At 38.5% G+C, this 27735-nt stretch overlaps 1 protein-coding gene across 2 annotated transcripts in view; it reads left to right on the plus strand.

Moving 5' to 3' along the window:
* The window catches only part of akap11 (A-kinase anchoring protein 11), a 32720-nt gene continuing 4985 nt past the window's right edge, over window positions 1–27735 (plus strand). The window contains exons 1-9 of one of the 2 annotated variants that reach the window (XM_012956458.3): window positions 1–236; window positions 8537–8637; window positions 14328–14438; window positions 14731–14772; window positions 15106–15231; window positions 17118–17379; window positions 17856–22257; window positions 23385–23540; window positions 25801–25884. In XM_012956458.3, the coding sequence (XP_012811912.2) occupies window positions 8575–8637; window positions 14328–14438; window positions 14731–14772; window positions 15106–15231; window positions 17118–17379; window positions 17856–22257; window positions 23385–23540; window positions 25801–25884 (5246 nt within the window). In that variant the 5' untranslated portion in view covers window positions 1–236; window positions 8537–8574. 2 annotated transcript variants of the gene reach the window in all.

Here is a 27735-nt window from a genome sequence, read left to right on the forward strand (position 1 = left end):
GGAAGCGCAGTGAGATGACGCAGGAGAAACGTCAGCAGCGAGTAGCAGCAGCACAACACTCCCTCAGCTGCCCAGCTAAGCTTCCCAGGGTCCGGGGCCCGGAATCTGCCAATGATGCTGCCACTTGGTTTATTGCGATGAAAGCGCTGCAGGAATAACCGATCTACGGGCCGCAGTTGCTGCAGCGCTTCTGTGCACCTTGTGGCGTTGGGGGCCTGCGTATGACCGGATGATAGGTAATGATAATGGCTGTCAGCTGCTCTGTGTGCCTGTCATTCACACCATTCGCAACATAGCACTGCAGAATCTCCATGGCTTGCCTGCGCTTCTGTTGCTGCTCTGTCAGACATAGGCTACTGGGAGTTGTAGTTGCACACAGACAGTATGGCATTCTTGCTTAAAGTAATCCGCTGATTAGCATGCTTAATCCTTTTATTGCTGCTAGTTATGATTTGCCTCCAGGTACAGTGATCCTGGGAGTGTGGCACCTTGTTTACTTTTGGGCTCTGAGTGGCCTGTGACTCAAATACTGGTACTGCTTTGTGCTATTGGGGCGGATAAAACATGAAAAGTAACCACTGGTTCCAACCTCTGTCACTGCACTTCCTCAATACAAAGTCATAGCTGTAAGTTTCTATATGAATCAGCTGTCTGAGTCCCAGAGTAGGGGGACCAGATAACCAGAAAATTCAGGGCCTAGAATTTTCCTTAATACTTGTCATAGTATTCTCCTGGGGTAGCAGGTTGTGCTACTGTGTTCTAGTCTGAAAAGTAAAAAACATAAAGAAATTGACACTCATGATGACATTTGTGGGAGTGAGCAACTCCATTACATTGTGACCATTGGCTCAGGGATAAATGGCATGGGCCAAATCAGACAAATATTTGGTTGTCTGAATACTTTACCAAACAATGATCTTTATTCCCTTCTGTTCCTTCCAGTACAGATGGACAGGATTTTGCCAGTTTAGTCAAAATATGTCCCATTAACAACAAAAACAAAATCTACCCTTTCATCCCTTGGAAAGTTTATCACATAAGGTGAGCCAAGTTGCCTTGTTTACCTTCACCCTGATGATTATGGCACATGTGATATTGTTTGGTGCCAGGCATATAGTCTTATTGGAAGCACCTTCCTGCTGTTTTTGCCTTTGGAATCCTTTGTCATGGCAGTCTCTTTGTTACCTGTGGTGGGTTTGATACTGTGGGTTCCTTGTCTTGTCTCCTTCTTAAGGTTTCTGACTCGGGGAATGGGGACTACCAGACGCATTCCTGTACATGGGTGCATTTGGGAGATAGGTACTCACATACATAATGCTGTGGAATCTTCCCAAATGTAGTTAGTTCAAGAGCTGCAGATAAGACTATGGGGCTGTTCATCTTCAGGTCTGTGAAAACCCAACACCCATCTTTTCCTAGAAAGTATGAAATTGTCCTTTCGGTTTGTAGCCCATAGCAATTTCCAGACAATCAGATTTCATCATTTTGGAGCAGTTTGATTGGTTGCTGTACAGCAAATATGTTAGTATGTGGTTTTTTTAAAGCTTTAAAATTTATGGATGGGATGCTGCCAGAAGAACTATGCAGTTATCTAGCAGATACACAAACAATAGTCTTTGGTTCCAAAATAAGACATGTTATTTGAATGCAAAGGCAGAAGAATAATTGTTCTGAAAGGAGGTATATATATGGTGGTATATATGCATTTCCATGGCTCTCTAATTCTGATAATGGGCTGCAGTCAAACAGGTTTGATTTCATTGTATTTAAAATACTAAATGGCTTAATACCTCACTGCTTGTTAAGGGTAGTGCCACATGGGGCTTGCGTATAAACATAGGCAGAGAATCCACCGGTCTCTGCTCATTCATGTGTCTGAACTCATAGGCACTGCGTTGGCCTGGGTGCAGACACACAAAGCAGATTTCGGTGTAAAACTACATATGTTTTCCCGGAATTCCCTCTGGCACTGTTCCCTTTAAGCTGTGTACTCATGCACGTGCACACAAATCAATACATTTTGAGTATATTATTCTGATATTTGTACACCAGTTTTTCAAAAGTGAGCACAAAGAAACTTTTTGTGCACAGAACCAAGAAATTAGAGGGAACATCCATGTGTCTGCACCCAGGCTATTGCAGTTACAGTGAGTGCAGAGGCCTGAGGATTGGCTGATTCTCTCCTCGTGTTTTTACACAGACTGAGAATGAGCCCCATGTGGCACTACCCTAAGCAGGAATTTAATTTATTACTTGATTTGAGCAGGGTTGTGGAGTCGGTACATAAATCCTTCAACTCCTACTCCTTAGTTTATGGTACATTCAACTCGACTCCGACTCCTCCGATTCCTTCACTTTAAATACACTAATGTATTTTCTATGTTGACCAAATAGAACACAACATACAAAGCATTTCATCACTGCCAAAACTCAGCAGTTGTAAAGCTAGATGAAGATGGTGTCTGCTTTTGGGAACAAACCAAAGAACTACTTGCTAGGCAACTGACGCATTATCCTATTGGCCATACAAGCCTTTCACAGCCAACATGAATGAGGATACTGTTGAAGTTTGGGTCTAAATCTATAACTAAGCTAAGCCTATGTCCTTGTGGCTTTTTATCATTTAAATAAACTACAAACATCCCTAAAATCTAAAGTTTAAACAAAAGACAAAAAATGAAAACAATAAGATTCTAATAGCTTCCCTGGACATCAGACTAGTGAAACAACACCACACTGGCCTTTATTCTTACAGTACCTCTTACAGAAGTACTTTATTATGACTTATCTGTGAAATAGAATATTGTAACAAACCTTAACAGCAGTCAGAGTCGGCACATTTGTGCTGACTCAAACTTTAGGTACCCATAATTGCTTCCAACTCTCGACTCCACAGCTGAGGACTCATAGGAGCAAACAACATTTGATCCACTGATTACTGTAGGGGTGTTGCTCTTGTTCATTCCCACAAAGCAATCTGAAAGAGATAGGATGTCTTATTTTAAGGAAGAATGAAAAAATGCCAAGTTTGTAATTCTCACGTGTCAAACACAAGGCCCGCGGGCCAAATCCGACCACCTGGCTGTTTCATGTGGCCCATTGTGACTGCCTGACCGTGCAGCTGACCTATTGCCTGACTGTGCCGCTCCTGTCCCAGTGGCGATGTTACTGTGCCTGATCATGCTGCGTGACCAATTGCCTGAATGCGCCACTCAAAGCAGCCGCTTTCATTCTGCCTTGCATGGTGCGGAATAACATAATACGCACCACACACCCTGCAGGGCAGAACATAAGAGCAGCCGCTTGGAGCACAGTCACCACAGGCCACATAATGAGCCTCTGCTCGTCCGTGGCCTAGATTGGCCAGGCTATTGTCCACGGCTCCCATCCGGTCCTGGCTTGTCTATGTGCCACTGGCAACGGCACCCAGCACTAGGCACAGCTGTGCCAGAGTAGAAAGATTCTAGCCAGAAAACAAATAGATGAGCAATTTTAAAACCTAAATTTCAAATATAGAATTATAGATAAATGTATTAAAAACTGTTGAGTTTGTAATTTAACTGTTTTGCTTACAGTTTGCCTTGTGCTTGTTGTTTTTTTCAAAACATGATTAATGTACGAGGATGGCATGTGATATTGTGTTTCAGGGTGAGGAAAGATCTATCCTTAACTTAGGCTAAGGGGCCGATTTATCAAAAGAGTTTAGAGCTTAATACATAAAAACGCATCCCTGTTCTGTTCATTTCTATAGGATTTTTAGAAGTGTATTTATCAATGGGTGAAAGTTATGATTTGAATGAATAGACCATTGGTTAGTTTTTATGATTAAGCTCTAAACTCACATTTTAATAAATCTGCCCCTTAGTATCTAAATAAAAAATTAGGCCCACGGCCCCCTTATGTGATTGAGTTTGACACCCCTGTTATAGTGATATTTCCTATCTGTGCCACCCTCCAAATTGTTCTGTTGTGCATCTATAAATGGAGCGTTGGTTACATCTCAAGGTTTGCTACAATAGATAGTTTTGGCCATCTCTAGAAAGGAAACAATGATGCAAGGCTGTGTTGTTACCCATGCGTGGCCAGATGTTAGTGGCGTGAAACCCTGCATGTTCCAGCATATAAACCAGAGTTAAGGTATGCTAAGCATGGTTGTGTATACACTGCAAGGGCAAATCTACACGTAGATCTAATGTAATTTTCATAAAATCTGGGAAAACAAGTTAAGATATAAGTATATTTTTTTGTTTTACATATCTATGCTGAGCGCTCCCTTGATTCTCATTAACTCATTTATTGTTAACCCCAGGCATTATGAGGATTGCAATTCAGAAGTAGCAGAAATCCATTGGTTAAAGATCCATCATAACCAGCCTGATTTTTATGAGCAGAATATACATGTACAGACACTGTTATAGAAAAAGTCCACAGATGATGCCTTTATAATACATATATACAGATTTACCCTACTGACTTTAGTAAATTTTGAAGCCCCAGTGTTCTGCACCTTCTGGGCTCTTTGCATACCGAGTAGTTAAGCATAAAACTAAAAGTGCTGCTTATATAGAACTGATCTGCAGGGCAAAGTGCAGATGTTTGTAACTGTCAGAGTCACTTTAAGTATCTACCTTTGTTATTTATACAGTAAACCCCATATACAATAAAAGGCACAAAGTTTGCCCAGTGCAGTAACCCATAGCGACCAATAACACGTTTGCTTAAAAACAGGTGACTAATAAAGGCTACCTGCTGATTGTTTGCTATGGGTTTCTGCAGCTGGGCAAACTTAGGGCCCTTTATTATATAACTCCATAAATATAGTAAAAACGATTAGCTTTTGATTGTGACTAAAAAGTAAATAAATTGCAAAGCTTGCTTGGGCAAATATGTACCAAATTTGTGGTTTATTGGTAATTGGAATTCATCACTTGTTTTGTTTTCAAGTTTTCGAGTTTTATTGTCATATACAAATAACAATGAAGCATCATTAGTGTAATGAAATTTTTTTGACCCGTGTTCCTCCCAACTTTACATAGACAAAAAAAAAAAAAAAGCTTTTACTGATGATTCCAATGAGAATTTGATCCCCAACCTTTTTTATTTGTGAGCCACACTCAGATGTAAATAGTGTTAGTGAGCGACACAAGCATGAAAAATGTTCTGTTTGGATGCCAAATAAGTAGCGAGGATTGAATTCTTTTGTGTGAGGAAAAAGTTGCAGTTGCATTAAAAAAAGTTGCAGGCTTCAGAAAAAAATCATGGGGTGGCCGCATTTTGCAAATGTTTCAGCAGTTTTGCAAATTTTTCTGCGAAACAAGACAGATTCGCTCATAGCTACAAATAAGGACTGTGCAGGAAGCTCTGCTGGGAGTAAAACTGTATCTGTGTGCTTCCAAAACGTAGGCACCCCCCAGTGTTTGTAATCGCTTACCTGTTACCCCAGCCGGTGCAGTTTTCTCCTAACAGGTGCACCAGTAATTACACTGGGGGGGGGAGTGCCTAACATTTTGGTACCCCCCAGTGATTGTACTTTACCTTCTCCTTTAAAAAAAAAAAAAAGGTAAAAGTGTCAGAGGAGGAACAATGTAGAATGCTTTCTGTGGCAGGCAGAGGAAATGCCATTGGATAAAGAAGTCATTATAGAATGTAAGAAGCACAACACATGGAAACCTACAAGTTCTCAGATGAAAAACAGCTAAAGTTCATGACCCAGCCAAGGGCTATTAAATACTAAAAAGGCAATTAAGTTATGTGTATCATTACCAGTTTAGTTCTCTTTTATGTGCAGGAACATGGAGTTTTGGTTTTGCTCCTTGACTGCATTGCCCTGTCCCGTGTTTATCCGAGGGGATAGGCCACCCTGTCTGTATACATTGTACTCTTACAAAATTCATGTCAGCCCTAAAATAGGACAGGAATAAATCAGAAGTGCTTGATAATACAACTACAAATGCAGGCAGTAAGGTTCTTTTCAAGGATTTGTTTTTCTAACCTATATCATGCTTCACCTTTTTATGAAGGCAGCTTAGTGCAACGCACCTCCATACCTCCAGTGCCTCTATGCCAAGGTTCTATCTAGTTACACTTAACCAGGGCAGTTTATTAATAACCACCAATCAGTGATGTAAAAAGAAGCAGCACAAGGAATGTTTTCTGTTTGATAAATCTGCCCCATGGTACAATGTTAGTGAATGGAACTATGTGATAAATACTAGATGCTAAGATAACAAAGCTTGTGTTTCTAATGTAATCGTAATGATGTATGGGCAGTAAATAATCTCATGTAGCACATCAGTGATACTGAATTCCATTTCATATTCTTGGAAAAACACTGATTTATAACTGTGCCAAGCACTCACAACATTATCTACCAAACATACATACTGTGCATTCCTATGTGTGTCCCAGATCCAGAAGAGCCCTAGTGCTGACCACAAAACATGTATGTATGTATATCTTTATTTATAAAGCGCAACTTATGTACGCAGCGCTGTACAGTAGAATGACTTAAAATAGTCCTTCTGTGCTGTGTTTTTCTTGTTAAGGTGTGTTTGAGGCCAGATACACATTTTAGGGCTGGATATATATTAAAATTTAATCTAAAAAAATTGCATTGATATAAACATATTTAGAGCATCTGAGCATCTGCAAATACAATAAACTTTTTAGGGAATGGTGAGATATTAGCAGTTTTAGTCAGTTATATAATTCTAAGCAGGCTTCCCCTCAACTACTCTCTTTAAAGGTCAATAGTCTGATTAAAGTATTGGTAAACTGCACTCAGTCTCTTGTAAATTCTGTATTTCGAGCAGCTCTCTCAGCTACTTCTTAGACTAGTGTGAAGATCTGCTCCCTTTTTTTTGATGAGTTATTTTTCTCTCTTTGTCTGTGAAGATGGTGGAAGAGGTGCCTACTGCACATACTTACTACCTCTGCTCCAATGAAAATCAGTCTTGCATGCTCAGTAGACACCTCTTCCACCATCTGCACAGCCAAAGAGAGAAGGAAGCTCGGCAAAGAAAAGGGGGCAGAGCTACAGTCTAAACTAGGAAGTAGCTGAGAAGTTGAGCTGCTGGTGATACAGAATCTACATGGAAGCTGTGTTATTCTGGGGGCTGTATAGTGTCTTTTTAAGGGCTTTTATGATAAAAGGCTTGCTTACCCTTTAATGGTAACCAGCAGGGCCATATTTGATTATACGCTGGTAGACAGTGACATTGTGTATATAAATACTACTGTTTTTCTATTGTATGAAAACATGGCAAATTTACACACTTACTTTAGAATATTTGAGACATGGTCCTTTTTACCTCTTGTATTGGTTATTGGTTGTTTTGTATGTAAATCTGTATGTTCAATGAATACACCCAGTTATTGTACAGCTCTTTCTTTTGATTTTCTCTTCTCACCAGCCCCTTTTATTTAGCTTTTATTCAATTGGGTTTTTATCTCAATTTTTTTCTTTCAATGTAATGTTCCCTCTGCTTTTTTCATTTTACATTCCCTCATCTGCATTTCTGTCCCTTCAGGTGCCACTCTTTTTTCCTTCCCCCTTGTATCCTCTATACCAATGGTGGGCAAACTGTGGCTCTTTAGCCCCTTGAATTTGGCTCTTCCAGGTACGGGCTCGCACGTACAGTGCAAGCGCATTTTCGTTGCCTGTAGCAAAAATCAGCAGGAGGGGGTTGTCTTTGGGCTACAGGAGACGCGGCGCAGGCGGGGGGCGTAATACACAATGCAGTCCAGTCTGCAAAAATTTTGGCTCTCAAAAGAAATTTCAATCACTGTTTTGTTGATATTTGGCTCAGTTGACTAATAAGTTTGCCCACCACTGCTCTATACCATGCACATGTTGTGCTCATTCTCTGTCTAATGTTTGTTCTTTATGTGCCCTTCGAAAATCCAAACAGTTGAGCACCAGGACAGTGGATTTAAAAGGTTCCGAAAGCTTTATTCTTGGCAGAACCTAACGCGTTTCGTGTGTATGCACACATAATCATAAGTATCTAATTACCATATTTGTAATTGCAGGACCATCACTAATTTTAGGTATGACAAAATACCCAAATATTCACAGTTACGCATTTCCAAGGCAATAACATCCATACTTGCACAATAACAGCATAGATGCCAATTCTTTATCTCCGTACAAGAATATTGTTTTTCAGTAGCTACTAGCTATACATGCATTTATAGGCTATTGATCTGATAATGGGAGATAGTGTAACACAGCCATGCACACTGTAGCTTTGCAAGGATTTCTTACATAAAATGCATGTTAAGTTGCCAATCTAGGTTTTTTGTACTGATATTTACAAAACCATGCAGTTATTAGGCCATATTTAGCCTTGTGATAATAAAGAACACAAACCCCGGTCTTCAGTGCAGTAACCAGCAGCCAAAGACATTGCTGTGTCATGGGACAACATCAGTCCATGTTAAACAGAAGTAACTCAATCCTTACATAAGTATACAGGTAGACTGCAGTTTGTACAAGTGGAAAGATAAAGTTATGTGTTTTTGATTTTTTTTGCAGATCCGCTGATGCTTACAGATATCTGAAGACTTTTCATAATGGCCACTTGCACAAGAAAACAGGGATGCCAAGCGAAGCCTAAATTATCAATGAAAAAGGAAGTAAGTTGTTTTTCTTGTATGTAGAGCTTCCTGTTTCACTATTTTGAACCAATGAAATAAAAATGAACCAATATAAGCTGAGAAGAGGGAAAAATTGGACAATTACAGAAAATGTATACAAATAGATACAGGTATAGGACCCCTTATTCAGAATGCTCGGGACCAAGGGTATTCCGGATAAGGGGTCTTTCCGTAATTTGGATCTCCATACCTTAAGTCTACTAAAAAATCACTAAAACATTAATTAAACCCAATAGGATTGTTTTGCATCCAATAAGGATTATTTATATCTTAGTTGGGATCAATTACAAGGTACTGTTTTATTATTACAGAGAAAAAGGGAATTCTGAATTATTTGATTAAAATGTAGTCTATGGGAGACAGGCTTTCCGTAATTCAGAGCTTTTTGGATAACAGTTTCCGGATAAATGATCCCATACCTGTATATATATGGTACCCTTATAAAAGTCTGCTCAGCTTTTCAAAATTTCTGCCTTACGAAAGAATTGAATCCAACTTCTGAATGTCCGGGAACACTTTCTAATTAAAAAGAGAATTGGGGAAGGGGAAATGGGTTAATGAATGAGCAGAACCCTTGTACAGGTTGATAAGTTCATTTGTTGGGATTTGAATCCTGAAGGAGACGCACCCAAGCTAGAATCAGTAGTCTCTTTACCAAGCAAGATGTAAGGGTCAGCAGAGACGTTGGCTAAGGAGACTGCCGCTGTCCAGCATAAGGTATTAAAGTGTAAAACTGGAGTATTCCAGTTTCTTTTAATGCACGTTACCTACAAACCCCACGATCCCTGGCTTTGTTAGAAGCCATCGACTGTATCTCCCTACTCACTTTAAGGGAATGTCCACTGAAAACTGTATTTTTGTAGACCTAAGGAAATTAACATATTTTTGAAGCCTCTGGCAATACAGTATTGCGGCAGTATGTATTTTAAAATAAGACGTTTAACAAATGAAAAACCCATAGTAGCAATACCCAGTTATGGAAAACTATTAATGAAAATGCATAACAGCCTAATAAAGATACATGAGTTTTTGGTATGTCAATTTAATAGTGAATTCAAGAAACACATACATGGCCATACAGACTGAGCTAAAAGAAACTGCACGTAGGACTTGTGGGACTAGCGGGTAACATGAGTGCAGCGAATAGGGCTTGTGATGAACACCCTTTTTGCCTATGGCTTTAATCACATAAAATCTATGCGAAATTGACGCTCCTCCATGTTTGGTCCTTGTAAGGAGATTAATTAGATTTTCAGTACACAGCTTAACTCCCTATATAATGGAATTTTACTTATCTGTAAGTCTAAAGGGAGGGGTTGTTTATCCAGATCTAATTTTCTCAAGTTAAACTGACTACACTAATAAATGGTAAGTAGCAAGTATGAAAGCAAGATAATTCAAAGTTTTTGTTATTTTTATTATACAGCAGTAATAGGTACAATGTCATTTCACATATAAATGGGATTGATCTGATTATTGGCCTGGGTCCCATGATAGGAATTCCCAATAACCTAAAGCTTTTTGTAATAATACTGTACACCACAAACTCAGAGTCTCTTAGAATCAATAAATATAGAGATCTGAATCATGACATTTAGCACAGTTGGGTATTGCTAGTGTGGGTATTCATTTTCAAACTATCAAGCAGAATTTATAAAAATTTAAAAGAAAACAAGTTGTTTTTCATTTTAATGAATATTTTCACTTTAGCCTTAGGTGCAACTCTCAGGTTTAATTGGGTTTTTAATAGCATTTTGGTCGAGCAAATACCACTATGTATTCCCCTTTATTCTTTTTTTTTAATTTAAAAAATCACCAATGCCTGTAAACTGTGCTGTGTGACTCAGCCTTCTTATGCTTCATCAATAGGAAATTAGTCTTCTAGATTTTACTCCATCCATTCACATGAGAAGCCCCCATCTTGATGTATTCTCTCAGTTTCAATACATATGATTCTGTTTGGAACACATTTCTGGGAAGCTACCTGTATAAAACTGACCTTTGACAAAAATCCCCACCTACCAAGCAGCATGTGCTAAATTCTTTATTATATCACCCAGTTTATTCACTGAAACAAGCACAACTCTTTTGTGTGTCAGAAGCAGTACCAAGCCATTAACTGGTAGTTCCTGGGACAATCCCTTTAGTCATTAAAGAGGACCTGTCACCCAGACATTAAAAGCTGTATAATAAAAGTCCTTTTCAAATTAAACATGAAACCCAAATTCATTTTTATATTAACACATCCAAACCCATTATAAAAGGCAATTAAAAATCCCAGCTGTCAATCATATATTGCTTGCCCCGCCTCTATGCCTTAGGCATAGAGGAGGGGCAGACAATAACTTTAGCTTTCCATTCAGCACTACCTAGATCTTACTGTATATCTTCCCCCTCCCTCCTCATCATCTAATTGTGTAGCCAGTGCGAGGGCCTGGGCATCTGGTCCCCCATTCTGGCACATACACAAGATTTTGGCATGATACAAAGCTTGCCTTAATAACAGTGCCCACAAAATGGTGCCTGCCTGCTTGCTTTGATTGAGTAATTCCAAGACGGAAGGAAACAAGATTTATATTATTTATATAGTGTGAAGTGAAATTTATATTGCTCAACTAACAATATAGAAAATAATTTGGAGTTATTTCTTAGGGTGACAGGTCCCCTTTAACTGTCAGAAACCTTTCCAAGAACCTAAACTTGCAGAAAATCATGTTGTTTCATTACTGAACTTCTTGCTGTTTTGATCTCAAACCACAGTATTATTCTTTATTAGTAAGACAGTGAATCGCAGTACAGGTATGAAATCTGTAGTCTGGAAACCCATTATCCAGAATGGCCAGAGCACAAGCAGTGCCATTTCTCGCAGTGTATTCTTATTCTTACCAAGGGTTGCCACCTCAAATGTATTCACTGACCTGAGCAGTAAAACATCAGCCAAGGCCAGGAGGTGGTATTTTTGTAGTTAACCATATTCTGCCCCCAGTTACATCAACCCGGTCCACACTCTTAGCTTATCCCCAAACACTCAACCTTACCCCTACTCAGCCAGTCTTCGTCCAGTCTAACCCCTTACATCATTATTCCTGCCTTCTGCAGCCCTGCTCCCATTAAATCTGGGCCAGAATTTTGTCAGCCTTGTTCTTTGATTTGATATTGCACTTTAATAAGACAGTGCCTTTTAATTGTTGTTAATTAACCTAGTGTAAATCCATTGTAATGATAGAACTACTCTTTAGTTGATAAAATAACTTTATGGGATCCCCATAATGTGGAAGCACATTATCCAGAATTCTAGGAAGACCATCTGCTATACACTCCATTTTAAACAAATAATTTAGCTTTTTAAAAATGTTTTCCTTTTTCTGTTATAACAAAACTGTACTCAGTATTTGATTCTAACAGAGGTATAACAAAGCCTTATTGTGGCAAACAGTACTGTGGGTTTAATTAATGTTTCAATGATTATTTTGGAGATCCAAATTAGGGAAAGACAACTTATCTGGAAAACCCCAGGTCCCAGTCATTCTGGATAATGGGTCCCATTCCTGGATAATGTTTAAATGTGATTTAATAGATGTTGGTCATGGTATTCCATATGGAAGGACACCTATCTGGAAGACCCAATGTATCAACCATTTGGATAATAGATCCCAATACTGAATGTTCCTTTTAATTAAACATTAATCAGCACAGCTCTCCCACATAATGTACAGTAGGCGAAGCACCATTATTAGTTTCTCCTTTGAGTGCCTTTATACACTTCCAGCCTGCCATAAGAACAAATGCATATTCACCCTAAATCTCACCCTAAATTACCTTCAAGCCGGCTTTTGTTCTTGTAGAGTAAACATACATTCTCCCCATTTGTTCCCTAACTAACCTATAAGCTGAGCCCCACTGCCTCTTCTCCCAGCCTCCCCTGTGGGGATCAACCCAACAGTTTGGGGACTACTGCCTGTCCACACATTATTTGCATTAATATATATATATATACAATTACCAAATTATCTTCAACCAGATGTAATGTTTTGTCATTTGTTTAGCATTTTATTTTTTGTAATATGTACATATTATATGTAGGACTTCAGCAGACAGGGCATTTTAACCACCACTGATTCCTCCACAAGAGCTGAAACAGTTTGCCATTTGCTGTACATGGCATAAGTTATTAAGGAGAAGGAAAGTCATTTTGGCATTTTACTGCCAATAGATTTGCCACATTAGTTCCACCTAGAACAATATATTTGTTCTGCAGAAAGCATTGCCATACCTAAGTAAAGAGCCCTAGAAGCTTTCTCTGTTTAAGATTGCAGCTGCCATTTCAGCTTGGTGTTGTGCCGTTGTAGCTCAGATCACACATTGCCAAGGGGGGGGGGGGGGGGGGTGAGTTTTATGAATTCTTATGGGAGAGGAGAGCTGGAGAGACGAGAGAACTGCACAGACTATGACCCCCAAATAAAGGATTTTTCTGAGAGAGGAAGTCAGATACTGAAGAACATGTTTACAAAAAAGGAGACAAGATCTCCTGTGTTTATTTTGATAGAGGACTCAGTGCAGCGTTTCTGTGAGTGCTTATGGCTGTATTTACATAGACCTTTCTGATAAAGCTTACTTAGTTTTTACCTTTCATTCTTCTTTAAGGTCCTTTCCACTTAGTATTCTTTTCAGTCAGTTCTGGATGATTCTTGGGGCTTTGTTCCTGTTCAAGTAACTTCTTGTTCTTATCTGGTTTACAAATGAAGAAATATATTGATACCATAATCAATATGGTCAATAACACACATTTTTGATGATTCTTAAATCTTTGCCTCAGATCATTTGTGCAAATTCCTAAAGGTTTAAAAAGTAATGATTTCTCTTTCTCACTAAGGGGAAGACTTATTAAAGTTGCATTTGAGATTGTTGGCATTTTCCAAGCAGTCAAATTTTCTCACATTTACTAACCTTTTCCTGACCATATGAAATTGTGTTAATGAGCTCATTTACCAAAACATTTCCCACAGTTCCTTAGTGACTTTTTCATGAATAAAACTTCTACAGCAAATTCCAATATTTCCAGTGTTAGAAACCTTGCAACTCTTTGGGGCTACTACTTTAGGAATATGAAAATTATGCATCTTCCTTTTTTTCTCCTTTTGCATTTGTCAAGTGGAATATTTTCAGATTATGCCTTGCATTGTAGTTCCATTGCTCTTTGCCCTTTTCCTTTACCAGCATTGGGTTGTAACTGAGCATGAGAAGAGGTCTGCCCATATCACTGGCCCATATCGCTGGCCCATATCGCTGGCCCATATCGCTGGCCCATATCGCTGGCCCATATCGCTGGCCCATATCGCTGGCCCATATCGCTGGCCCATATCACTGGCCCATATCGCTGGCCCATATCGCTGGCCCATATCGCTGGCCCATATCGCTGGCCCATATCGCTGGCCCATATCACTGGCCCATATCACTGGGGACACAGTGGCTAAATAGGGATAAGGCACAGCAGTAGGAAAAAGCACAGAAGTATGCTAACAGCCTGAAGAGATACACATAATGCTAGTTCTGGTATAAGTGTCACCCTATATTTGAGATTTGTGTATATTTTACAACATTTTGTAGCATTGCATGTATGTAATAATTGGAGACTTTGTTTGGCTTCTTACAAGAGTATTTCTTTACAGAATATAAGCGATGCCTTTTTGATGTCACTGAAGTCACTATTGGAAAGCAAGAAAGAACTGTGCAGAATTGCAGAGGGTTTCAAAGGTGTCAAGAAAGAAAATGTAATGGAGGTTTGTCAGTTTATTTATTATTCTTCATCCTTCCTCCCACATTTATTTTGCACAGGGGACTTTTTGAAAGAGCAATTTATCAATTTAAAAAAAATTAGAATTGTGGAAAAAATGGCAGCAAAATTTGTGCGCAATTTAAGAAAAAAACCTAAACACAACCAGTTAATTGCGGTTTAAAAAAAGTCAAATTTTCCATTTAATTTTATTTACATAAATCTAAAAAAATCTCTGCTGTGGGTTCTAGGTAGGGAAGATTTTCATTGAAATTTTTCACGATTTTTATACCTTCCAGCTTACATTTCTTGGACTTTCTGAGGAGTCAGAGCCTCTTCAGGTGAGATGTTTTTAAGCAATATTTTTGTTTACCTTTAATTTTAAATTAGTACAGTTAAACCTCAATTTTATGTTCTTCAAGGGGCTGCAAAAAATGGCATACATTCTGGAAAAGAAATGTGGTTTGTCTGTGTTGGTTCCATTATTCTGTGAGGTTCAGTTATGAACGTCAGTGAGCAATGGTGCTGAAAGCTTGGAGCCAGTCTGATAAGATTCATTGGCATGAAGTATAAATCCCCTACCTGCTAATTAGCGGTGCCACTAAAATGAGCATTTTCTTTATGTAAATGATATCTGAAGCCACACCTGACACTTGTGTCATTCTTGCACACAGGATGTTGAAGCTTTACACCTGGATCTGCCAGAACTGATCAGATCACTTCATCTCTGCAGTTTAAATGACTGCGAAGTTATCCTGCTAAAGCATGGCAAAGAAGGTACAACATCTTGTGCAACCCAGGTAATCGTCCCTGTCACGTTCTGCACTTTTGTGTTTTGCATGAATTTTTATTGCAGTCTTGTGCATTTGATCTGAATTACTAGAACCCAGTGTGTGTGGCCCCCCGTGCCAGTGGCCTATGTATAGAAATTATTGTGTAACACTCTGAAAAGTCAATCATATGAAATCCCTTTAAACATCTGCTGCTCTACAGGTAGCACTGCTACCCGCGACTCTCCCTTAGCTGTGCTTTCACAGAAATGGTAAAACACATCAGTTAATAGAGCTTCTCCAGCAGAATCCTGCATTGAAATCTGTTTTTCAAAAACACAAACAGACTTTTTTTATATTTAATTTTGAAATTTCACACGGGGCTAGCAATATTCTTGATTTCCCACGGTGCCACAGCCATGTGACCTGTGCTCTGATCACAGTTCACATTTTACTGCTGTGCTGAAAGTTGGAGCGATATCACCCCACCCCCAGCAGCCGATCAGCAGAACAATGGGAAGGGGGCAAGATAGCAGCTCCCAGTAGGTATCAGAATAGCACTTAATAGTAAGAAATCCAAGTCCGGGTTGGGACTCCTCCAGTTACATGGGAGTAGGAGAAACGGTTGGTTGGTTGGTATGAAAGCAGTTCTAATGTGTAGTGCTGGCTCCTTCTGAAAGCTCAGACTCAGATGGCGCCTACACACCAGTATTACAGATAAAAAAATACATTTGTTGGTTCAAGAATAAAATTTGAAATGAATGAGTGAATTATTTGCTATGTAAACAGTGTAATTTGGTAATAAAAGTGCACCATAAAAATCACAGAATCCCATAAAATTTTTGATGAACAGACAAATCGAGTCAGAGTAGATCATACAAAGTCTATTGGACTAGGTTGGTTACTCTGTACAGAAACATAATTGGAAGTTTAAGACAGATTCTTTTTAAATTTAGTCTCACCGGCAGGTTTCCATACCCAGTGTATCAGGTGGAACGCAGAACTACTCCAGCTAGATCTGACCAACTCACACTAATAGAGTGTGTATAACAGAAACTAATGACAAGCCCTCATTCATTGCCATAAGTAGAAAGTAGCCACTTCCTGTAGAAAATCACTAAGCTACTGCAGTTTTTAATGAACCTGTTTTTTATGTTTGTATATTTTTGTCACAAAGTCCATTGTAGTGTAAAATAATTCTGTTGTTTCCTAAAAAGGAACATTGAAATGAGACATTGGGTAAAAAAAGAGTATAGGATGGTTTGCAAATGATTAAAAACCCTACATTTAATTAAAAAAAAGTAAAATACAAAATATCAAATGTTGAAACTGAGATATATTTAAAAATATATGCACATATATGCATTTTGAATTTGATACCTGCAACATGTATTTGTTTGCCCTACTGTCAAGACTTTGGGGCTTATTTCTCAACACCTGAGAGTCAAGATTAGGTGTATTAATGTAAAGAAAATGCTAGTGAGCTCTTTCTTTATTGTGTTTTTCCCCCCACAGTTATTTCCCACAAAACCTCATTAGCCTTTTGGTGGGTTTTTTGTTTTCTTTTTCAAAAAAGACAATTATGGGGGAAAAAGCTGCATAGTGTATCCATGACAGTAGCTATTTTCCCTGATATATAATTAAAGGCATAGAGTTTGCCTAGGAGCAGTAACTCATAGCAACCAATAGGATGTTTGCTTTTAAACAGGTCACCAGTAAATGCTACCTGCTGATTGGTTGCTATGGGTTACTGCTGCTGGCTACAAGTACATTGAACACAATTCCAGGTTGCATCTCAAACAGCATAGTTTCTAAGTAACAAATAGTGTGAAATGAAAATAACCTTTACACTTTGCATTTACCATTGTAATACTGAGCTTAAATTTGACCTTTTTTTCCATTTTTTTAATTTCAAGGGTTGTTTTTCTGGAGCACTGTGTGTCATGTCATCTCCCACCTTTACATATTTAAAAAGTGATTCCCTATTTAATCTGATGAGCAAATATACAACTGGAATAAGGTACACAATGGATCATCAGTTCTTGAGTGACACACTCAGAAAAGCTTCGCACAGTGAGGAAGATGATACAAATCAATCTGTTTCTTCAATTGAGGATGATTTTGTAACCGCTTTTGAGCATTTGGATGAAGAGGATTTAACTACAAGTGGAAACCAAGGTGCTGCATAATGACTTGGAAAAATACAATCAGCATGCAGAACAGTAGCTTAATCTCTTTCCCAAGATACTGCCCATGAATGTTGTAGTTGTATTTGTGTTTGTAAGCATTTTATTTGAAATCATTGTAATGTTTGCTCATGGCATACTGCTAGGGGATCTTTTATCTGGAACCCTGTTCCCCCAGTGTGCTTAAATCCAGCATTGCCATTCTTTATAGTGTATTGTATAAAGAAGCAGTTCTTTGTTCTTGCCTGATTTTCTATAGCCAACCCTGTATAAATTCATGGTGATGACTTTATTTGCTGTTCTGCAAATGCTGGGCAGGCCCATTAAATGAGACTCCTGATCCTAACTATTAAAAGATCCCATGTTTATTCTTGTGTTTATTTCCCTTTCTGCACTAAGCTAAAGCCAATTATTTGTCTGAGAGTAACCAGTTAGTAACCAATTCTTCACCTTTTGCTTTTTTTCTAGAAAGAGAACATGAAACAATGAGAAGTCAACGTGATGCTGCATCCCAAACACAGCCAACTCACTGTGTAGATGTCAGAGGTTCAAAAATTATATTTAGCTCCTTGCGCAGAAGATCATCCTTAAAATCGGCAACTTTAATGGGCCTCATGGGTTTTCCAGATTTATCAGCATCTGTTAAAAATACAGTCACGTCATCAGTTTGTGATTCCTGGAAGCAAATGAGCTTCTCTGTCCAGGACAAAACAGTGTTCACACCCCCTTCTGCTGAATCATCAGAATCGGAGTGTTCAAGCCCCAGTCCTATTATATTCTTAGATGAGGAAGGATATCAGAAAAGTTTGAGAGCTAAACTTAATTTGCCAAAGATCCCTGTTGTGAAAGATGATGTAGAAGACTCTGACTCAGAGCTCAGTGAGTTTTTTGATAGTTTTGATCAATTTGATGAAACAGAGGCATCTCTAGAAAGAAATGAAAAACCTGCACAAAAAAATGTTCTGGCCAGTCCACCTAAAAAAAGAAAATGCATTGCTATGAATCCTCAGAAATTTAAGTCTGATCGCATTATCTTATCAGCAAATGTTAAAAAACCAACTCCAAGAAAACCAGAATCTCCATATAATAACATATGTGAGGTGACAGATTCCCACCGTCCTGTGAAAGCAGCTGTGGAAGATACTGGCACTCTATTTAGTCCTATCAGATCCTCTGCTTTTAGCCCCCTCAGTATTTCCACGCCTGCTGAGTGCTTATATACCCTGGAATGCAATGGGCGTGCTTCAGAGAAAGAGAGGGTATACAGTACGTACAGTAATTATGCAAACTGTGTATGCTTTCAGATGTTTGATTCAGTGCTAAATACTAAACCCCCTATTAGCAATGACTTATCAAAAAAAGCAGTGGAAAAAAGCATGAAACTTAAACGCAAATCCTATAACAAAGAATCGGAGCGGAAACTGAAGTCAAAGCAAAAAATTGTCAAGAGCGGCATTCAGAAATTTGCTTCGGAATTAGTTGAAAAAAGCTTTGGAAGTGCATTTAAAGATTTGCAAAGGGGTGTTTCGTCTTGCACCAGTGCCCTCTGCCAGTTGGCTGCCAGGTTAACGTCATATGTGTTTCAAATGGCTTTCTATGAAATCAGAAGGATGCAAGCATTTTCAATTAAAAAACGAGCCATTAATAGCTTAGCGAACTTAATGGTCAGTGAGGTTATTACAAGTGCGTTACAAGAGCTTCATTATATAAAAAAACAAATGGTTACCAATGCCGTTACGAGGTTCGCTGCTGATCTCGCTGAGGAGCTTGTTTTTGAGGGAATTATGGAAGTGTGCCAGTTTTCCCATCCACCAACTCCTGTTGCTGCACCCTGGCAGACTTTTGATTATGATGATGTCATTGTAAGTTCCTATGCAAAAGATCTGTCAGAATCTGTGATTCAGGAGGCTTTTATTGAATTATCCCAGGTTAATGTCACCTTCACCACTCAAGCAGCTATTAGTGTTTCCATGGACAATCTGAAGTATGTAAGTTCAGAAAGTATGATGCAGTCGACTCAGACATCTGTAGCATTCCCTAATATGCCCAGCAGGATCCAATCACCACTGGTAGCAGAGAATGACAAAGAAACTGATTACACAGTACATCATGCATTACTTTTTACATCTGGACTTATAAGTTCAGTCCCAGTTCCTGTTGCCGCTAAAGCACTAACTTTCTATAAAACCTCAAATGAGGCTTTGGGAAGGGATGATTGTGCAGATGTGTCAGTCCGTCATGATATGAATAGCAGTACTGTAGATTGTTACAGTCTTTCCACAAAATATAGGCATGAAATACCCACCACAAAAACAACACTGCCTGTTTTTTCTAATTGCCAACAAGAGAAACAAAACTTACAGTTTAAGAAGCTAAATGAAGATAATGAGGATATGAAGGCTTTTTCTGTGCCAATGGTTGATATGATGATAAATGAAGCATATGATGTAATATCTGCTTCTAAAGAAACACAATTTTTAGCCAAGAAAGTTGTTCCATCACAGCATATATTTGTAGATAAAGAGCAATCAAAACTGAATTTTGCAGATGGCTTGGCAAAGTGTATATTACAACATTCAGTCGGTGAAAGTAGCTGTACAACTTCAAACAGGGGTATGCATCCAAAACTAACATCTGACTTTGTAGGTGCTTCAGCAGATAAAGACAGGCGTGTTGCTGATGACTCCGAAATATGCACAAATCTCCGAAAAACTGAGGAGCAGCAACTTTTATTTACAAAGTGTTGCCTTCCCTCAAATTTTGCATCTCAGAATACTGGTTTCTCTGTAAAATCTTCCCAAGAATACAGAGGTGAGTATGGAGGTGCATTTTCTAAAAGTACAAGTGAGGGGAGTTCGGATGTTTCATTTAACAAACTAACCTCTGAAGGTATCACTTTAAAAAGGAATATGCAAAGTAAAGATACTTCATACTCATCCATTTTTGGACTTCAGACATGCCTTTCTCATATCAATAATTTCTCCTCAGTCATGTGTAGTTGTGGTGATGATCTTAGCGAAGACAAAATGAGTCAGCGGGATTCCAGTATCACAACAGTACCTAATACACCGCCCCCAACTCCTTTAGCTTCCTATGAATTAAGCCCAGAGAGGAGCATGAAAAAGCTTAGTAAGAAACTTAAAGGGCAACTGGCAAAAGAGTTTTATCCAGCTACTCCACCATCTACACCCCATTTAATCGCCTCTGAACATGACAGCATAAAGAAAGATGATTTTCTTCTAAAAGTAATGCGGTCACTATCAGAAGAAGTTGAAACTTCTAGTGGTGATGGCAGTTCTGAAGATGAAGATATTGAGGTTTCTGAAGAAACATCTCAGTATGCTGACTATTTGTCAACTAACATCTTATCTGTAGCCACTGAAATGGCTGCAGATGCTTTAGATGATAAATCCGTCCGTAGATCTTCTGCAAAAAATAAGCCACTTTTACATGTCTTGAGTGATAAATGGGGATACCCTGCATACATGAGAAATATTTCTGAGGAAACCTTGGAGACACTTAGCAAATATGCAGGTGTTATTGCTGGAGAAGTCCTTCATGATGCAAAGAAAGTTGTGGGCAAGAAACAGAGTACAAAGGTGAAATCAGTTTGTGATTCTGATTGCAGTCATTGTAGGAAACACTCTAGAGACTGCAGGCCAAAAGAAAAAGAGTGTATTTGCACAAGTATGAATTTTAAAGAATCTGATCCTTCTACTCTTTCTCTCCCTTATAACAATATTGCTGCCGGTCTGACCTCGAAATACCCAAGCTGCGAAAGTGTGACTGAGGAGTATGCCGATCATATTATACGTGTTCTAAAAATGGAAGGAGGGAACAACGAGTTAATCATTGATCAGTATGCCAGCAGATTAGTTTATAGAGCTGTAAAGTCTGGCTTACAACAAGCTTCTAAAACAATTAAACTGAAATGCAATAAGAAGCCAGCACCCAGAAGGAACTCAGAAGCTAACAGCATGCAGGAAATTCTCAGGCTTTTAAGCATGACACAGCACCAAGAGCGGGAAAAGCAAAGAAGGAGGAGCATTTCAAACCATTCCTTTGGTGAGGAATCTTCTGGACACGGGAAAGATTCCCGTAGACCAGAGTTCACAGGCCTGCTACGTTTTGCTGAAACTCTTGCTAATACAATAACTTGTGATGTAAGGACAAAGCTAAAAATATCAGCCGTTTCTCTTCCTAAATCACTGACTGATTCATGTCTGTATACAAAATCAAAAATTGATGAGACAACTAGTGACCTTGTCAAAAGAAATGTTTCCAAGAGTCTTCTTCCATATTCACAGACAAATAAACTGTATCATAGCACTGGCAGCCTAAATGATGAAGGTCTTAAAGAAGGTGTCATTCAAGCTATTGAGCAATATGCATGTAAAGTCGTTGATAGTACCATAGGATTTACCTTGGAAACGGCAAGACTTCAAGCTTTAGAAAACAGGAAAAACAACGATAAAGTGTCACATAATGGGAAGCTGATGCATTCATATGGACCTGTTTGTAGGGTTTGCAGTGCAAAGGAACAAGGACACACTCAGTCGTCTTGTCATTTTCTCTTGGGACCTGATGTCTCTAGAAGAATGAAACAATGTTCAAGGTCTAAACATAACACTGGTCAAAAATCAAGACTTTTTCATCATAATATACCTAAAATTCATATTGATTTCGATAAGAGGGCAATGTTTGCAGAAAAAATTGTTAGTGCTGCTATAGGAAAAGCAGAGCGGGAGCTGAGTAACACAAGTTTGGCTGCCGATAGTGGTATTGGGCCAGAAGGGATCAGCTTTGCAGATAGTCTCACCACAGAAATAATGATGTGTGCTATGAAGAACATTGGACATGTTAACCAAAGGTAAGAAAGATCTCAAGACCTACTGTGTTTCTTTTATATTGCTTATTTTTGCTGTCTTTTCTTTCAAAACCTCTGTAAAATTATAGGTGACAAATTAGAAGTAGGTGCTACTGTAAGTACATTTATAAGAGAAAGAAGTAACAGTGACGACTGTAGCATTGACCTTTAAGTCTAAACATCAAAACAATGGACTTTAGTTAAGTAAAGAAAGCTTTGTTTAGAAGCATACACAGCACACACAAGGAGTGTAAAATAAGTCAGGCTGCACTCTGCACCTATCTGGATAAAAAAAAAAAAACAGCACGAGTTGCCTAGCTTTGCTTCAGGGGGTACAGGGCAGTATTGTCCTAATTGTCTTTCCTTTGGAAGACAGTACAAGTCTCCTTTGTGGGCTGTGCCTTCTGGCACTCCCTAACTTGTGCATCTGAATGATGTGCAAGGGGCAGTTGGAAGGGGGATATCTACCTGCCTTCCCTGACCCTCATGAATACAGCACTACCAATAGCAGGCATTTATGTATTTGTGGGGTGAACACAGGTCTATAAACTGTATAAACTCCAAAATGGAAATTAAAGATATTCTGTACTGTGCTGCTTTTGCCCAGGGTGGTGCATATGATGCCTGGGAAAGTGGAAAAAACATGGAGGCACAATACTCGAGAGGCACAGACACGTGGGGTTGCCTAACAAATTAGCTCATGGTGTTTGTTGCACATCATTTTCGTTGTTAGTGGAAAGAGGTTATTTTTTATGTCCAAATTTCATGTCTAATTGCATTCAGTGTGTTTGTATATAAGATTTTATCATCAGGGAGTGGCCTGGGGGGTGTTGGCTTGATAAGATGGGGCAGAGGAAAAAGTTTGAAGAAAGACAAAATGGTGGCCTGATTATGGTGGCATTATGGAGCAAGCTATAATTAAATGACCAGCAATGCTATAAAAATCATTTTTTTTAGGCAGCATAATATAGCATTTGGGAAATAGGGGCGGGGTCTTTACTTGTCCATTAACCTATTTCACTACACAAAAGTGACTTTAATTCTTTCAGTATGTAAGTAAACTAAATCAATTTACTAGGAGTTTTAAATCTGCTATTTTGTGTTTATTTATCATTACAAATTGAGTTTAGTTCTGATGGCAAAGATGGATTCCAGTCAGCAGAATCTGTTACTAGCCAGCAGACAAGTGTCAGTGTTGGGGATGACAGTACCGGCAGCTGGTCCAATCTGAGTTTTGAAGATGAACATCAAGATGAAAGCAGCAGTTTCCTTCACCTCAGTGACAGGTAATGTAATGTCATATTGCATGTATTATACAAAGGACTTACTTAAAAAACAGATCCTAAGATATCTTACTAGTTTAGACATTACAGCTTTAGTGAGAAAGGAGGATTCAAAGGACACCATTTTTTCCCACTATTCTCCTTTTTTGCCAATGATAGAGGCACCTAATATCCCATCGGTTGTATTTGGAACCCTAGCTAACCCTGATGTTATAATTCTATTCAGAGTGTGATTGACAACTACAGATGGAGCATCTGTAACCAATTATAGAATAGAAATCTGCTCTAAGCCACTTTAATTAAACCAAATTCAGAACAACAAGTCTATACAAGCTTTGCTCACCGCTTCATATAATGGGTCTGGGTGCCTTGCCTCAGACCCTTGGCTCATGGGGGATTTCACTCAGTTTCAGTTTAAGAACCACTTTAACCAAGGATTTTTTATAGCCACTCACCACACTGATGCCTGGGTGCAGCGCCTGTAGCAATGGAAGACTCAGCAGTCACAGCTACAGTCATGTCTTTCAACACATTCAGTTGACTTATATTGTTTTTCATTTCAAATAGATTGCCGTGACATGTATTTTATTTAGGGCTACTGTGAGCTGTGTAATGGCTAACCAAAGAATACTCCATTTGTATTTACCATACTGATTATACAGACTCAAGAGTACTTAGCAGTTCTTTAAAGGACTTGGAAAACAAACTCCGAGAGGTTGCAAACCCAAGGAAATTATTTGAGAGACCCCCTTCTTGTACTTGGATGTGCCATTGCATATAGTTTTAGGGGGTGTCAAGCAGAACACCATTCTCTTACTGCAGTAAAACAAATTAAATGCTGGTCAAGCATTGAGACACTAGCCAGTGTAGTTAATAATTATATCACAAAAAAGTAATTGGAAAGATTAAATGTAACTGTAAAACTGTGTTGTAGAATTTGGTTTATTTCAGTCTAACATCCTCCCCTAACTTACCCCACATACTACAATCACTGATTGGTTCTTACACTCAACAATTTACATGTATTAATTACTTGTGGCTAAGCATGCAGTCATTACTTACTTTTTAAAGGGATACTGTTATGGGAAAACATGTTTTCTTTCAAAACACATCAGTTAATAGAGCTTCACCAGCAGAATCCTGCATTAAAACAGATTTTGCAATATTTAAAGTGGACCTGTCACCCAGACATAAAAAGCTGTATAATAAAAGTCCTTTTCAAATTAAATATGAAACCAAAATTGATTTTTATATTAACACATTCAAACCCCTTATAAATGCATTTAAAAATCCCTTGCCTTAGGCATAGAGGCGAGGCAGACAATTACTTAAACTTTCCATTCAGCACTCACATTCCCCCTACCTTCTCACTTTCTAATTGTGTAGCCAGTGCATAGGCAAGGGCATCAGATCCCCCATTCTGACACATACACAAGATTTTGCCTTAATAACAGTGCCCACAAAATGGCAGCTGTCTGCTGGCTGTGATTGTATATTCCCAAGACTGAAGGAAACAAGATATCATTTATACAGTATGTGAAGTTCATTTTGCTTAACAAACACAAAAGTAGTGAGTCACCTTTAATTTTGAAATTTCACATGGGGCTAGCCATATTCTTCATTTCCCAGGGTGCCACAACCATGTGATCTGTGCTGTGATAAACTTCAGTCATACTTTACTGCTGAGCTGCAAGTTGGAGTGATATCACCCCCCTCCCAGCAGCCAATCAGCAGAACAATAGGAAGGGAGCAAGATAGCAGCGCCCAGTAGATATCAAAATAGTACTCGATAATAAGATATCCAAGTCCAGCTTGGGACTCCTTCAGTTACATAGGAGTATGAGAAACAATAGGTTACTTAAAAGCAGTACTAATGTGTAGCGCTGGCTCCTTCTGAAAGCTCAGACTCAGGCACAATGCACTGACATGGCACCTACACACCAATATTACAGCTAAAAACAAAAAAAAAACATTTGTTGGTTCAAAAATAAAATTTTAAATGGTAGGGTGAATTATTTGCTATGTAAACAGTGTAATTTAGAAATAAAAAGTACACCATAAAAATCATGACAATTACTTTGCATGCCATTGCTATTATTATACTTTTAAAAGTTTCTCTCTGTTCCAACTCATGATCTTACTTTAAAATATGTCTCCTGGATATAGATATATGATTGTAAATAGGTTTGGACCAAATCTGACTAAATTGTATTATTATGAAGTGTCATTTGAGCTATTGTCTTGCAATATTGTCTTCTGGTAGTAATGGTAACAGCAGTAGCTGGAGCAGTCTTGGCTTGGAAGGAGACATGTATGAAGAAAATCTTTCCTTTCCACCATCAGACAGGTTGGTTTAGCTACTGAGTCTTTAGTGCATGCAACTAAGTCATGGCAAAGTCAAAGTAAGCTTTTCTGTGAATGTGCATGTTTGGTAATCAGAAAATATTGAAAGCATCGGCTCTTTGAGTCTCCCTTTAGAACCCTTTGTACTTTAAGATGAGAAGTTAGTCTAGAGGTTAACGGAAATGTAACACTAAATTTTTTTAAGTAAGAAATCTATTCTATCCTGCTCCAATAATTGCCCTATCCTTCACAGCGTTTATTATTCTGAATGCTGAAAATACCTTGTAAAACTTTGCATCCGGTCATTTCAAATACGGCGATACTGCCATCTTCCCTCTGCACAATCCACAATGTGACGATCGACATCTCCTCCTAGCCCGACTCCAAAACCGGAAGTCAATTGTTTGCCTGTACAGAAGGAAGGCTAGCGGGAGATGTCGATTGTCACATTGTGGATTGTGCAGAGGGAAAATCGTATCGCAAGCATGGGAATTTCAATTTTTACATGCATATGCTTTGATCTTACATTGGTATGCTAATCAATGCAAAACAACTCATTTGTTTTCCTGCATTACTACTGGGTCCTGAAGACTGCCTTCGAGAGCCTGTGCTATTCCAGTGTTTACTGTTATTTGATTATCCTTGATCTGCCTTTCAGACCTGCTGTCTGTTGCTTCTAAACCTGTTTCTTGGTGAGAGATCTAGTACTGTAACCAGTATGAGAACACATACTTGATGCAACAACTACCATGGGCGTATAGGCACTCCGGAATTTCCAGACACAAAAAAGACTTTATTCAAAGTTACATTAAAACATCTCCATGAACCCTATGCGTTTCATGCCCTAGGGGCACTTAATCATGGGCTAAATGTGAGCCACAGCAAGTAGATATCTATAGAAAATACAACTAATCAGAAAAAACATATAGGACAGACTCTTAAACAGACAGTGTCTGTCCCCATAATATACAGTATATTCAAAAATAGTTAAAAAAAAACGAACAAAGGCAAACCAAACCTTTATAAAAGACTCATAGGAGGGTACAAACCGATATCAATTATATAAAGGCATATATATTTATATATCTCCTAATAATAACACAAGACATCAAACTCTGCATTCATACCTACTGGCATCCTTGTATTCAAAGTAAACATCCAGAATAACTCACGTTCCAGAACTAATTTGAGCAAATTGCCACCTCTATGATATAAACGTACTCTCTCACATACTTGATCACATTCTTATTACATATATCCTAATTCTCCATAAATGCCAGTAAATTATTCTATTTAAAACTATTATGTGATACATGCTAGCTAATTGGCTTTGCAAGACAACTTATCTGGCCATGGCAGAGTTTATTTAGCTGTGTACAATGTGTGTTGCAACTTCAAACTAGCCCAGATAAGAATGGTGATATAAATCATTGTATCCCCAACAAATACATCAGGCGTTTGAACCTGTGTTTGTGTGTGATTGTAAATATGTTATGGTTTTATTATGACAAAATGTGAAAGTCTGCAATATATATCTGTGTCAGGCTCTACAGTGTTTTGCAGTGTTACAAATAGAGAACTCTTGTTAAGGGGGTATTTCTGCATAGTAAAAGCTTTGGTACTGGATATGGTACTGTATAACCAGGCTTGTATTTCAGAAAAATCTGCTGGATCTAAACTTCAATTCTTCAATAAAATAAACAGTAACTGAAAATTGCCAGTTTTAGATATATCAATGAAGTTGCTTCTGTGAAGCAGCTCTTTTTATAATTCAGGTTCACTGCCTCGGGATCTGTGTTACATTTCACACTCAAGCTCTGATATCTTTATAGCTACTAAATATTAGGCAAGGCTA

The sequence above is a fragment of the Xenopus tropicalis genome, chromosome 2, assembly GCF_000004195.4.
Source record: "Xenopus tropicalis strain Nigerian chromosome 2, UCB_Xtro_10.0, whole genome shotgun sequence".
Classification (NCBI taxonomy): Eukaryota; Metazoa; Chordata; class Amphibia; order Anura; family Pipidae; genus Xenopus; species Xenopus tropicalis.